This window comes from Mesocricetus auratus, unplaced genomic scaffold, assembly GCF_017639785.1.
Source record: "Mesocricetus auratus isolate SY011 unplaced genomic scaffold, BCM_Maur_2.0 Super-Scaffold_100006, whole genome shotgun sequence".
NCBI lineage: Eukaryota > Metazoa > Chordata > Mammalia > Rodentia > Cricetidae > Mesocricetus > Mesocricetus auratus.
The window spans coordinates 29965245-29977965 of record NW_024429190.1 but is presented as its reverse complement, the minus strand read 5'-3'; the positions used below and the strand labels follow the sequence as shown (position 1 = coordinate 29977965).

Genomic DNA, 12721 nt, shown 5'->3' with positions numbered 1-12721 from the left:
ATAACTATCTTGAAAGAGTTGGCATCATCACCATCATCATCATTGTCATCATACCATCATCATCATCATCATCATCCAGTCTGGAAAGGTGGTCACATAACTGTTTCTAACCATAGTTAGAGCTGCATAGTTGTAGCTCATATGTTAGACTAAGAGCCTTGTAAATCCTGTCAACTTATTTTTGACAATGAAGATATCAAAACATGCACATGAGTATGCTATAGCTGAGCAGTGTTGGTGTTTTATGATCTCTAATGGTTTTCCCGCCATTCTCTTCTTGCTACCTTCACCTGCGATTCAGGAAATGCTGAAGACAGTTGCTTTTTCCTTGATTCAATTTCAGCAGAGTCGAAGCTGGGATTAATCCTCACTTTCCTCTCTTCTAAATACCTGCTCTCCCCTCTCCTAATTACATGGCTTTAAACTAATTTGCATGAATTTCAGCTTTCAAAATCAATGGTCTTTGCTGAATGCAAATAAGCACATGGGAAAATTATATTAAGTTTGCACAATTGATCTTTCATCATTTCAAATGGTACCTTTGAATAGTTCCTGAAATGTCTGTCTGAAATACTCCCAACGCTGAGTGTCATCAAGAGATGGGGGGTCACACTGGGGAAACCCATTCTCGGTGATGTAAATTACAGGGTTATTATATGTATCCTAGAACAAGAGAGCAGAAGTTTCATTCCAAACAGATGTTAAAAAAAAGAAAAGAAAGCTCATAAAATCAGGTGCATTACCCTCTATCTTCAGGAAGCTACAACCCCAAAACTAGTTTTCATCAAATTGCACTGACCCTATTAACTTAATTTTCCACACACTGACCTTTTATGACTAACAATGGAGAAGCAAAACTGTGCAAATGTCCATGAAGACAGTCAAATGACTCTTAACATAATGAGAAGACAGAAATATCCTTCTTCCCATCAGCATCTGCTGATTGTCACTGCTCCTTAACCCCTTGGTCCCGCTGGCAGGTACATTTTCTATCACCCACAGGAGGGGTCCAGAAAACTGGTACCTTAAAATTGTAATTTTAGCTCCGAGCATCGGGGAGACTCAGGAAGCATCCAGTTCTCTTTCCTTAAAATGCCTTTTTTAACCACAGCAGTAACACTAGCTTGAAAACTATGTTCAAGTACTCATATAGACACAACAGAATTTAACAAAAAATTTTAGTGTTAAAACCAGCTAGTTAACCCTAACGAACTCAAATCTTACTCTTCTCTTCCTAGCCAACAAATGGACTTATCAACACCTAAAATCATCCCCTTTAGTGTTCATTCACATGGATACATATGACTTCCCAGAGTCTCCTGGACTAGGGTGTGCATAGACACAAATAAACCATTCATTTACCTTAATATATTTCAGTAGCTTACGTATTCCCCATGGCACCACATAGATCCAGCCCACATTTTCCCAGGATGGATTGGGAAAGAATTCAATCTCCACATCCTGAAGGAAGCTGAGTTCTCCCTTCTTATTCTCCTGGTGCCTGACCAAGCGAGTTGTGTAATATTGAACAGCAAAGAAATCAGCAGTGCCTTTGACCATTTTCTTCTCTTCTTCTGTGAATTCTGGAAGCCTTGATGATGGATAGCCTTGTTTTTTACTCATGGTGGCAATCTGGACCTTGACAAGTTCAGGATAATCACCATCAATAAATATGGGTTTAGCAAAGAAATCCAACTGAAAATTGATGGCCCTCTTAGTAGCTTCCTGGTCAAGCACTGAGTTGGGATCTGCTGGTTCTAACCAGCAAAAAAATAATGATAGAGACACAAAACCTTTCTGCTCTTTTCGGAATAAAGAATCATAGCTATGCCAGGATCTGGCATGAGCCTTAATCAAATTATGAGCAGCTTGATAACCTCCAGTCCCAAAGTGAGGCACACCAGGAGCAAAAATACCCATGTCATAGGCCAAAATAGCAAGAGTATTAGGCTCATTTATGGTGAGCCACCACTTCACTCGGTCTCCAAAGGTCCTGAAGCAAAACTGAGCATATTTGTCGAAGGCTTCAACAATTGCTTCAGACAACCAACCTCCTTGATCTTCTAGAGCCTGAGGCAAATCAAAGTGATAGATGGCCACTATGGGTGTCACCCCATTCCTTAGCAAGTCATCTATGATCTTGTTGTAATAGTCTATGCCTGTGAGGAAAAAATGTAAGAAACAAAAAGTTAGTTTTTAATATGATGTCACTATATTTTATGAGACAGGTATTTGGATAAGTCTTATTCAAAATAAGGTGTATTATGTATTTAAGTTATCTGTGAAAGGTTGGAAGGAAGCATAGAGAATGCCAGAGAAGATGTAATAATTAGGAAGGAATGGTGAGGAAAGATGTGAAGATAATTTCTCCAAAGCAGATACATTTGAAGAAGTTGTTGTCACCTAACATAATGCTTTTTTGTATGTATTGAAATCAGTTCCATAAGAACACAGGTCAGGGCCTAGGCCCTGGCCTGGATGAAATGACAGACTATGGACACCCTCCATGGGGAAAGGAGTGGGAACTGGAGGGGAATGGAGGGGTTGGTGGGAGGTTGTGGAAGGAGGGGAAGGAGAGGGAGCTGAGATTGACATGTGAAGCAACCTTGTTTCTAATTTGAATTTAAAAATAGAAAAAGACAAAAAAAAAGAACACAAGGTCTACAGAAATACCAAGTAAGCCTTCCTCTCAGCTGATTCTACCAGGATGTAATAAACCATAGTATGCTAGTTGAATTGTTGTAGAGTTCAGGAGAATGCTATTAAGTTGAAGAGGCTCTTCCTCAGAAACCAAGGCCAAGAAGATATTGGTACTAGCCTCATGCAATGGCTCTTACATTGGAAGTGACTCTCTAAGGAGAGGGTGGTGGTAGTACTGTGCCTGGCTTCGTGTTTAATATAAGGAAAGGAACGGGCACTTAGAGGAGAAAATCTGTTGTGGATTAAGAGATTTCGAGAGAAATGGTGTAAAATCACATGTAGAACTATATTAGAGGCTTACTGACAAGGAAGTTCTCCTCTTTTCTAATTTAGTGAATATAAAAGTAGACTTCTGCACTGTTTCACCCAGTCACCCCCTTGTTCTTTGCTTAAATGCAGATTGATAGGAAAACAATAGTATGCTGGGCATAAAAATTTAGGAAGGTAATCATGACCTTGGGAATTTACAAAGAACTCTACATATAATACAGATATGCTTAAAAACAGGTAAAGATGGCAGGGCTACATAGTACAGATAATGTTTAGCATTTTAGTTTGAAATGAGATAATCTATACCCACCCTAAATTGGGGAATCTGCAAGAATATTCTGAAAACATATGCCATAATGGATTCAAGACTGAGCTATGAAGCCAGCCTATTTAAATTCCGCTGCTACTCTGTCACCTACTAGCCCTGTGATTTTGGGTTACTAGGTCTCTCTGAATTATCTTTGTTCATCTGTAAATGTAGATAATACTAGAAACCTACTTCAGTAAATTATTGTGTGAGGGTACAATCAGTTGGTAGGCTGAATATGATAAGAACATTTCTTAACACATAAGAAGGGTTCAGTACAGGTTATCTGTCATTCTAATTAATGTTGTTATTATTAGATGAATATAAATGATCATCATAAGGCAATAAGAACAAAATGTTCCTTAACAAGAACAAGGAAAACCAAAACACCCAAGGAAATAGAGGCATGAAGACTATCCAAAGAAGAAAACCGGCAATGTACTCAGTTTGATATAGAACAACTATCATCACTCAGATGTGGTAAGCACTCAAGAACAGGTAAGGGAAAGGAAAATCAGAAGGCTTTGGGTGTGCTTTAACTGGAGCTGCTGGCACAGGCAACTGGAAGAGAACAGCAGAAGTGAGTGTGTCTTGTGGAGCATATTTAGCTCTCTCTGGTTTGCCTTAGTTGGATGCAAACCTAACATGGGAACAAAACCTACAGAAAGGGGAAGTTGTTTGCTAACCCTGACTATTCTGGGCAGACAGCTACAGAGGTTGTGGTTTAGCTGTCTGGACTTCTTATGTGGGTCATAGTTTTATTTCCTTTTCATATGCTGTCTGACCAGTGTTTATATACTCACTCTCTTTAAAAAGGCATTCCTGGGAACTGGAAGTTCAGATGTTTCATCAGAAGAGAAGGGAGAATGGAAGAAGAAAGCAGAGTAAGCAGAAACTATGTTGTGCAAAAGGGTATTGCTGACATGTCTAAGTATTTTTAATCATAGAACACATTTATTTGTAATTGTAGCAGAATAGCTCCTTCTCTTCCTAAAGATATCCATGAAATAAGTGAGTATATTACCTTGCAGACCCAAAAGAGAATACTATACAAATGCAATTGAAGTAAAGATCTTGACATAAGGTTTCTCTAGACTTTTCAAATGGACTCAATATAACACATAAGTTCTTAGAAATCGGAGAGTATGGAAGAAAAAAAAATAATCAAAAGATGTAACAATAAACAAGAGGTAGAGACAGTAATACATCATGAGAGACTAGTTTGACACCACTGACTTTGAAAATGAATAAAGACAACCCAAAGTCAATAAAATCAAGAGAAAGTAGCCAGCTGGTTAGTGGTGCACGCCTTTAATTCCAGCACTCAGGAGGCAGAGACAGGCGGATCTCTGTGAGTTCAAGGCCAGCCTGTTCCAGGACAGCCTCCAAAACAATACAGATAAACACTGTCTCGAAAAACCAAGAGAGAGAGAGAGAGAGAGAGAGAGAGAGAGAGAGAGAGAAAGAGAGAGAGAGAGAGAGAGAGAGAGGAAGTAGCCTTCAGAATATAGCCAGCAAGAACATGGGGGCCTCAATACCAATTGTCCACATCACACATGAACCAAAACAGAGACCACCTCATACACTTTAGAAAGAAGCACAGCCCTGAAGATACCTTGATTCTAGTTGATAGAACTCTGAGGTCACAGATTTGTGTTGGTTTAAGTAGTTGAGTCAGTGATGGTTGATTTGGGGAGCAATGGAAAAGCAGTATAATTTCTATATATAGCTTTCCTTTTACTGTTTCAAACCCATCTCTTGACCAATATAAAACCACATTTTCCACCTTGTAACTAGGATCTCTAAACTGATGTAGTACATTAACTAACCCTGGTATTGATAAGCTTCAAGCTCCTCCTAATGAACTCTTTTCATTGGTTTGTCTTGAATATGAGTTTCTTTTATTAAGTCCATGCCATATGGATGGCAAGCATTTTTGCTTAATTCTAGCACAAAGCCCAAGAGAGGAGAAATTTTATTCCTATTACACATATGAAAATGAGTATCAAGAGAGCCTGGGTGTTGTTAAATGGAATGGACAATATTTAGTCCCACAGTGTGTCTAACTTTTCCCACACTACAACATGTCATCTCTCCTGTTTACAAATGTTCTTGTAGCAGGAAAATGTGACTTTTATTAGCCTCAACTTCTCCCTACTTAGACCTGGTCATAACATCAGATTGTTTTTATTATCCTTTTATGAGGATTCTTTAATGGTAACCAATCAATTTTAATTCAAGCAACATGATAATCATGAGTTGGCATTAAATACATTTTATGTGTTTAGGTATTCATGATCTGTTGCATAATTTATATGTAATATCCTAGAATGGAATACCTTGTTAGTTTCAGCTTTATACAGTTCGCTTGATCATATAATGAGACTTTACAACTTTTCTGAGAGGTAGTAGAGTGGTTTTGTGTGTGCGTGCGTGAATGAGTGTGTGTGTGTGTGTGTGTGTGTGTGTGTGTGTGTGTGTGCATGCATGTTACCAAAGAGGGATCAAACCTAAGGTTTTTGTGAACACTAGGCAAGTACTCTGCAATTGAGTTGTATACCCAGCTGGAATGAGCACCATATCGGGCAACTTAGTCAAAGGAACTTGGACAAATCACATGCCTACAGTCTTCATTTATGAAAGGGAGGTGCTAATGGTGCCACCTTGTGGCTGTTATCAGGATTGGATAAGATCATATTGTTGAAGGTGTTGAGCTTCACTTATCAGTAATACTAGTAAGTAATATTCAGTAACAACTAACCCTCCATGTTCTCAAGTGACCATCTGTTACCAATCTTAGAGTCTTGACATTGAAAGGTCACTCAGACTCTGTTTTGTTCCAGATATTTAGTACAAGATCTTTGAAGAAGAAAAGCCACAAGCTTCTCTCATAGTCAATACTACATTTCTGTTTCAAATTAAGCCCATTTCTGTTTATTTGATCTTTGAAAACTTGGAGTAGATTTTAGATGTAGGAAAAATAAACCATCTCAGACTAACTGACATGCAAAGGTAGCATGGGGCAGATGGGTGGTGGGTCTGGGGTGGTAAAATGGGCAATACTTGACATAATATGACAATATCAGACACCCGATGACAAAAATTAACTACAACTGGAACCCAAGGAACTTGAACACTGAAGTGTTACATGCTGACTTTTCTCTTTTTAATACAGCTCTTCTTTTGCTCCATTTCAGAACCAGTTGGCTCTATGTGACACATTTACTATAGTTCTCCAAAAGTCATTGCACCTGCCAACACAACTTCAATTCCCTGTACAACCTACCAGCCAACTCAGTCCTCTTACTTGATCAAATCCAGACTTCTCTGAAAGATAAAAACTACTGGGCAAGGCCATAGACATTTGATACCACAGGGGATGGTCTTTTTCCTTTGTCCCATCAGCAGTGACCAGGAGTGAAACAGGATTATACAAAGAAGTAGGGAAACTCTGCTATAAGAGAAGAGGGCTAGATGTTTTAGAAGGTATTTTTCCAGTAGAAGGAAGGAAGGGCGGGAGGGAGGGAGGGAGGATGGAGGGAGGGAGGGAGGGGAGGAAGGAAGGAAGGAAGGAAGGAAGGAAGGAAGGAAGGAAGGAAGGAAGGAAGGAAGGAAGGGGAAGAAGGCTGTCAGGCAGGCCAGGCCAAATTAGCCAACTATGAAATTATAACAGTATTTGTTTTGATCACATGTCCAACCTCCGTCATATATGTGCTAACTCTCTTTGAGTCACACCTCTATACTCATACCACCAGTCTCTTGAGTGACCCAAGGACTCTTTTAGTTTTCAACGTCTACTGTAACAAATTGCACATAAATATTCTATGGTTCTGGAGACCAGAAATCAAAATAGTTTTCAAGAGGTTTAGGTTAAGGTGGCAAAAGAGACACCTTCTTCTGGCAAGCCTTCACATACAATCGACTTCCTTGCCTTTTCAGGGTGGTAAGGGTCTCCTGCATGCCCTCTTTTCACTCCCTTTCTCAATCTTCACCTCATCTCTCCTTTCCAATTTGTTCCAGTCCTTATATGCCCTCTGACTCCAGTCATTTGTTCTCCCTCCTTTAATAATCCATGTGACCACAGTGGTCCCACACAGATCATCTGAGCCAATCTCATCTTCATGTCCTTACTGTAAAGTTTCTCTTGCAGCTAAGTCATTGTCTTCATGATGTCTAAAATTCAAGACAAGAGCATGTTTTCATGTAAGGAAGCATGATTCAGCCTACAGTTGAACATAAAATAAAGGTAGATGTGAGTTAGTCATCTTATGTAAGTCATTCTTACTAAATACTCCCATACTTGATGTCTTAAAGTAAACAAGAATTTCTGCGCGTATATTCACATTTTCTTCTTTCCTTTCGAAGACTTGTATCTCCTAGTAATCCCATAAAACCTACATTTGTGGCAGATATGAAAATGCACTTAGACAGCTAAAAAATACAGAGCTATGTGATTTCAGTTGCCAACTCATTCTTTTCTTGTTAAACCCTGAAAACTTGACATTTGAAAAAGAAAACCTATGCCACAATCTTAAGTTGTAAAATATTCTGCCAGTTTGAGAACATAGAATTTTACAAGGTTCAAAATATCTATCCCATAATCAACTTTGAAATGGTAGTCAAACATACAGAAAGAGAACAGGGAGAGAGAGAGAGAGAGACAGAGAGACAGAGAGACCGAGAGACAGAGAGACAGAGAGACAGAGACAGACACCTAGAGAGGCAGACAAAGAATATGAGAGGATTCTGTTTTGCTTTGTTAATTCTTTACATGTTCTTTGAGGAAACATTTAAATGTAGGGGGCACACAATGGCCTTTCTGAGTTTAAACCATTCCAGTCTCTTCAACAGATCATTGCACAAGAATGAGCAACTGCTTGCTGAAATTCCACCTCTTGTAAGCACCTCCTGTGCCCTCTTGTTCAGGAGAAAGTCCAGACTATTAATCAGGTATGGCTGAGGCCAAGAACAAAAAAAATCTCTGTTTTGTGGCCAGATGACCACCATGTGCATTTGGCAAGAGTGCGCCCTCACCATCCCCAGATCACTTAAATGATCCCAGCAACCTTTGAGCCTCTGCTTCCATGCTCCAGTTCCTCTGCTTCCCTGCTCACAGACCACTGACTCACATTGTATCCACAAACTTCTGGATATATTAAGTTGACTCTTGGTGTTTGATATATTGGTAGTGTCATCCTCCTTTAGCCAAAAACCTTGGTGAAAGGCAAAAATTGTTCAGTCTGTATAGTGCTTACCTTGTAAGCCTGAGGACCTGAGTTCAGTTCCCAGAAACAATAGTTTTAAAAATAGGGTGTGAGCCTTATAATCTCAGAGATGATGTGACAGAGTCGGGAAGATCCCTGAAGTTCACTGGCTAGCCCAGTCAGACTGGACTTCTTGGCAAGTTGATGGTCAAAAGGGGACAATCTCTCAAAAGCAAGGGAGTAATGAGTCTGTGGAAATGCATACAAACACTGTCTACTGGTCTCTACAAACATGTACACACTTGTGCATATACATACACGTTTGAATCTGTACAACCCACAAACAGACAGACAGACAGACAGATAGATAAGTAAGTCTTGAGTGAGAATATCTTCAGAATTAAGACATTTTATGGAGAAACAGCAGAGCATTTTGTTCTATATCATTCAAGTGGGATCTCATTGAAAACTCCACCAATGGAAAGAGTCTTGGTAGCATTATAGAAGAGTTAACGTAGTTTTGCATGGCTTTTTGTATACTCAATACTGACCACTAGGATTTTGATGTCAGATCCAAGCTGAATTCAGTCATAACCAAATTTGTCACCTTGGAAATTTTGCACCCAGCCTTATGTCCATGGCCCATGTTAAGGACTTGTCCTCTCACTCATGGGTCTAATAAGAACATGAAATTGCAAAAGCAAGTGCCATGTTTGGCACACTGACTGACACATATTACACACTCAATGAAAGGAGATCATTACTGTGGTTAGTGGTCTTTATGACTGTTATTGACCTAAATAAATTAAGGAACTATTTACTGAACCCCTCTCAGGAAGGCAGTAGACTAGATGACAGGGCTCTTCAGGCAGAATTATCTGCCCTGCACACTGTAAGCAATTCAAGGGATTCCCTTCCATCTGTGTTGTAAACACACAGCACAGTATTTTAGGCATAAGTCATACTCAATATACTCTGACTGGAATTAAACACAAAGTGTTCACAATACTACTAGTAAAGAGTATGTGAACTATCCTATGTGATAGATAGATAGATAGATAGATAGATAGATAGATAGATAGATAGATAGATAGAGGTAGACAGATAATAGAGATTAGTTATCTTCTGTCTTAGAACAATTGGATAGTTTAGAGCAAAGGAAGCATTTGTGCTCAGCCTGAACATGAGTGTAGGCCTTTAAAAGGTGTAACTGTAGGTTAAGGAAAACCATTCTAAGCATTAAAAAGAGTGCCATCAAATTCCTCCAAATATGTTTAATAAGGAGTAACTTCTGTGTTTGAGAGATTGTATACACACACACACACACAAGGGGAAATGGCAGCCTAGAAGACTTCAGGAATGAGTTAAAACTAAGTCAAATAGAACCCAGGATGAAACAGGAAGAAAAAAGTTCCTTACTGAGCCTTGAAATCTGAATATGTTTTTTCAATCTCAAAGTAGGAGATGACCCAGTCTACTTTGAGTTAGACCAAATTTTAGAAGAGTTGATATGGTAGTATTTATAGGAAAGACTGGAGGATAAAAAGGGAGATGGCAGTGTGTGCCAAGTCCTTGTTGAGAATAATAAACAGGTGAGGGCTGGGAGGAAACAGAGCAAGGGAGAAGGCTAACAGTTCCAAAGGCACAAAGACAGTCAACTATAACCAGTGAGATGAATGAAGCAAGACACTGAGCTCATTCAGAGTCAATTGTCAGAGCATGTTGTATCAGGATACCAAAGAAAAAAGAAAGTTCACCTTTGAACTGAACAATACAGCAACTCTTGTTAAAAGTCAAAAATAAAAACAATTATGTGCAATAATTCTACTTTAAGCCAACAGTTCTTGTTTTGGCTACTGTTTCCTGTATTCAGCAATGGCCCTACTTATCTTGGATTGTCCCTTTTGGGGTGGGGGGCTCCAACCTTAAAGTCCAGAGTGTCATATAAGCTTCTGTGGTTATAGATATATTTCAGAAGGAGGAAGTCGATAGCCTTGTGTGAGACAAACACTACAAATTCCCAAGCACAGACAGGAACTAGCATAATGAAAGAGTTGTTGCATGTAGGGATGTATGTAGCTTACACATGAGTCCCATGGCATCATGAAGGCTCTGGGAGTGCTGAAAGTTTGATGATATAGTAAAGGGGGCCTCTCTGAGGTCATGTAATTGTCCATCCTGTGTTTATGGGATGCTCCCTAAATTTTACATTCGGTGCACTTCATTTGCTTGATCTAGTACTTCTATGAGTTGTATGAACTCTTTTCCAGGACCAAGTAATAATAAAGGGTGTGTATTTAGGAGCCATATGTTGTAGAATTTGGGGTTGGCAAACTTTTCCTGCAAAGAACGAGATCACTAATAGTTTGGACTTTGCAGGCCATATGCTCTTCACCTCAACTACTCACTTTTGCCATTGCAGTAGGGCAGCAACTATAGATGATGTGTAATGAATGGTCATGGCTTTGTTCCAGTAAAACTTTATTTACAAAAACAGGTGGTGGGCCAGATTTGGTCCGCAGGCCAAGTTTCCAATCCTATTTATATAAAGTGTAGCAAGATCTTAAGTTTAGATTTTAGATCTATTTACAAAAATGTGGACTTGGACATCCACATCTATAAAATATGATCATGGTGTCTGCCTTATTGGTTTGAGTATGAGGAAAATGAAAGTGTTAAAATGCTTAAGGCATCCAATGCAGAATTGAATGTTTCTTTTATTTTTGTATTGTAAGAAGAATATCTAGCATTTAATAAATGTTTGTGATATGTCGGGTACTATGTGAAGCACAAAATTGTAATCTTTAATAATTCTCTGAAATGTAAACTTTTATAGCATTCCCTTCTACTCATAAAGAAATTGAGTTACTGAGTGATGCCAAGAGAAACTGTTACACACAGTATGCGATGTAGTTGATGTTCCATGCTTCATCTCAACTAAGTGAGCTCCAGGGACCGGGGGAGTAAGCCCTTTGCTGTCACTGGGAGCTAGGTACTGCTCAAATTCTCCTAAGCCATTCAGGTTTTTGGAGTTTTCATAATTCCTCATGAGTGACACAACTAAAATAAGTAGTTTAATACAATAGCATTTCTAAATTCACATTCACTGAGATAACATCTGACATAAATAATACCCTTATTCCAGTCTTCTTCCTACCCACATACCCTTCCTTCCTCCAAAGAGGAGTACAACAGCCCAGGCAAACCAAAATATTATTGAAAAGGCTAATGCAAACCCATTTCAAAATTTTTATCCTATAATCACTCTGAAAACGCGCGATTTCAAAGCTGCCCTGCAGAACAGCATGCTGGATTAATTATGCCAGACTGCAGCAATAACCTTGAATTAAAGCTGCAACCTTCTATTTTTAAGAAACACTTGCCTTTCTGGTTGATGAAACCTGTCGTCCCATCAGGTAACAGACGTGACCAGGAAAGAGAGAAGCGGTAATGAGTCAATCCAAGCTGTTTGATACATTTCAAATCTTCTTCCCACAGAGTGTAGCTGCCACAAGCTACATCCCCAGTCTGGTTCTCAAAAACTTGCTCTCCTCCCTGATGGGTGAATGTATCCCAGACACAAGGGCCTCTTCCATCTGCATCCCAGCCTCCTGAGAAAAGGAAGAAAATTAAATGGTGTCTTGACACCAAGAGGCATATGTGGAATGTAAATATTTGTCACCAAAAGAACATATCTCATTAGCTCAATGTACCATATTTATAACTTTAAAACGTGCCTTTAAAACAACATGCATGAGTGGGTTATGTGTTTAACTGTCCTTGATCCCTGATGCTGACTAGTAGCAAATGAAAACTTACTGCATAGTACCGTTGCATAGCAGGCTTTCATGGTTCATTATCTGAAGCTCTCTCATCCGGTAAACAGAGGCAGTCCCCAGCTTATGAATGTCTTTGAGTTGCAAGCTTTGCTGCTCGGAGAACATTACTCTTGGTGGTGACTGACAATTGTGCCCTTGCCTATTAGAGTCAGAAGACCTTATCTCTGCTGGCTACACTTGAACCCATTCTCCTTTCTGACAGAGAGGTCTTTAATTGTCCAGCCTGTTGTTTGTGGGAAGACACAATGAGCTTCCACTATTGATGCTCATGTTTGAAATATGTTTGTTTATACTTCTATTAAAGCAACAGATGCTTTGTATCAAGCACTCTGCCTTGTGAATGAGATTCTCAGGAGGACTATGCTGTGCACAATGTTGAGGAACTTACCCAATTCCAAATT

General features: G+C 39.3%; 1 protein-coding gene across 1 annotated transcript in view; it reads right to left on the bottom strand.

The window, feature by feature from the left end:
* The window catches only part of LOC101844537 (cytosolic beta-glucosidase), a 161407-nt gene extending 148982 nt beyond the window's left edge, over positions 1-12425 (bottom strand). Inside the window, exons 1-4 of the mRNA XM_040746637.1 lie at positions 12311-12425; positions 11865-12092; positions 1363-2159; positions 540-663 (exon numbers count right to left, since the gene is read on the bottom strand). Coding sequence (XP_040602571.1) covers positions 540-663; positions 1363-2159; positions 11865-12092; positions 12311-12425 — 1264 coding nt within the window. The remainder of the gene's footprint in view (positions 1-539; positions 664-1362; positions 2160-11864; positions 12093-12310) is intronic.
* Positions 12426-12721: the final 296 nt, after the last annotated feature.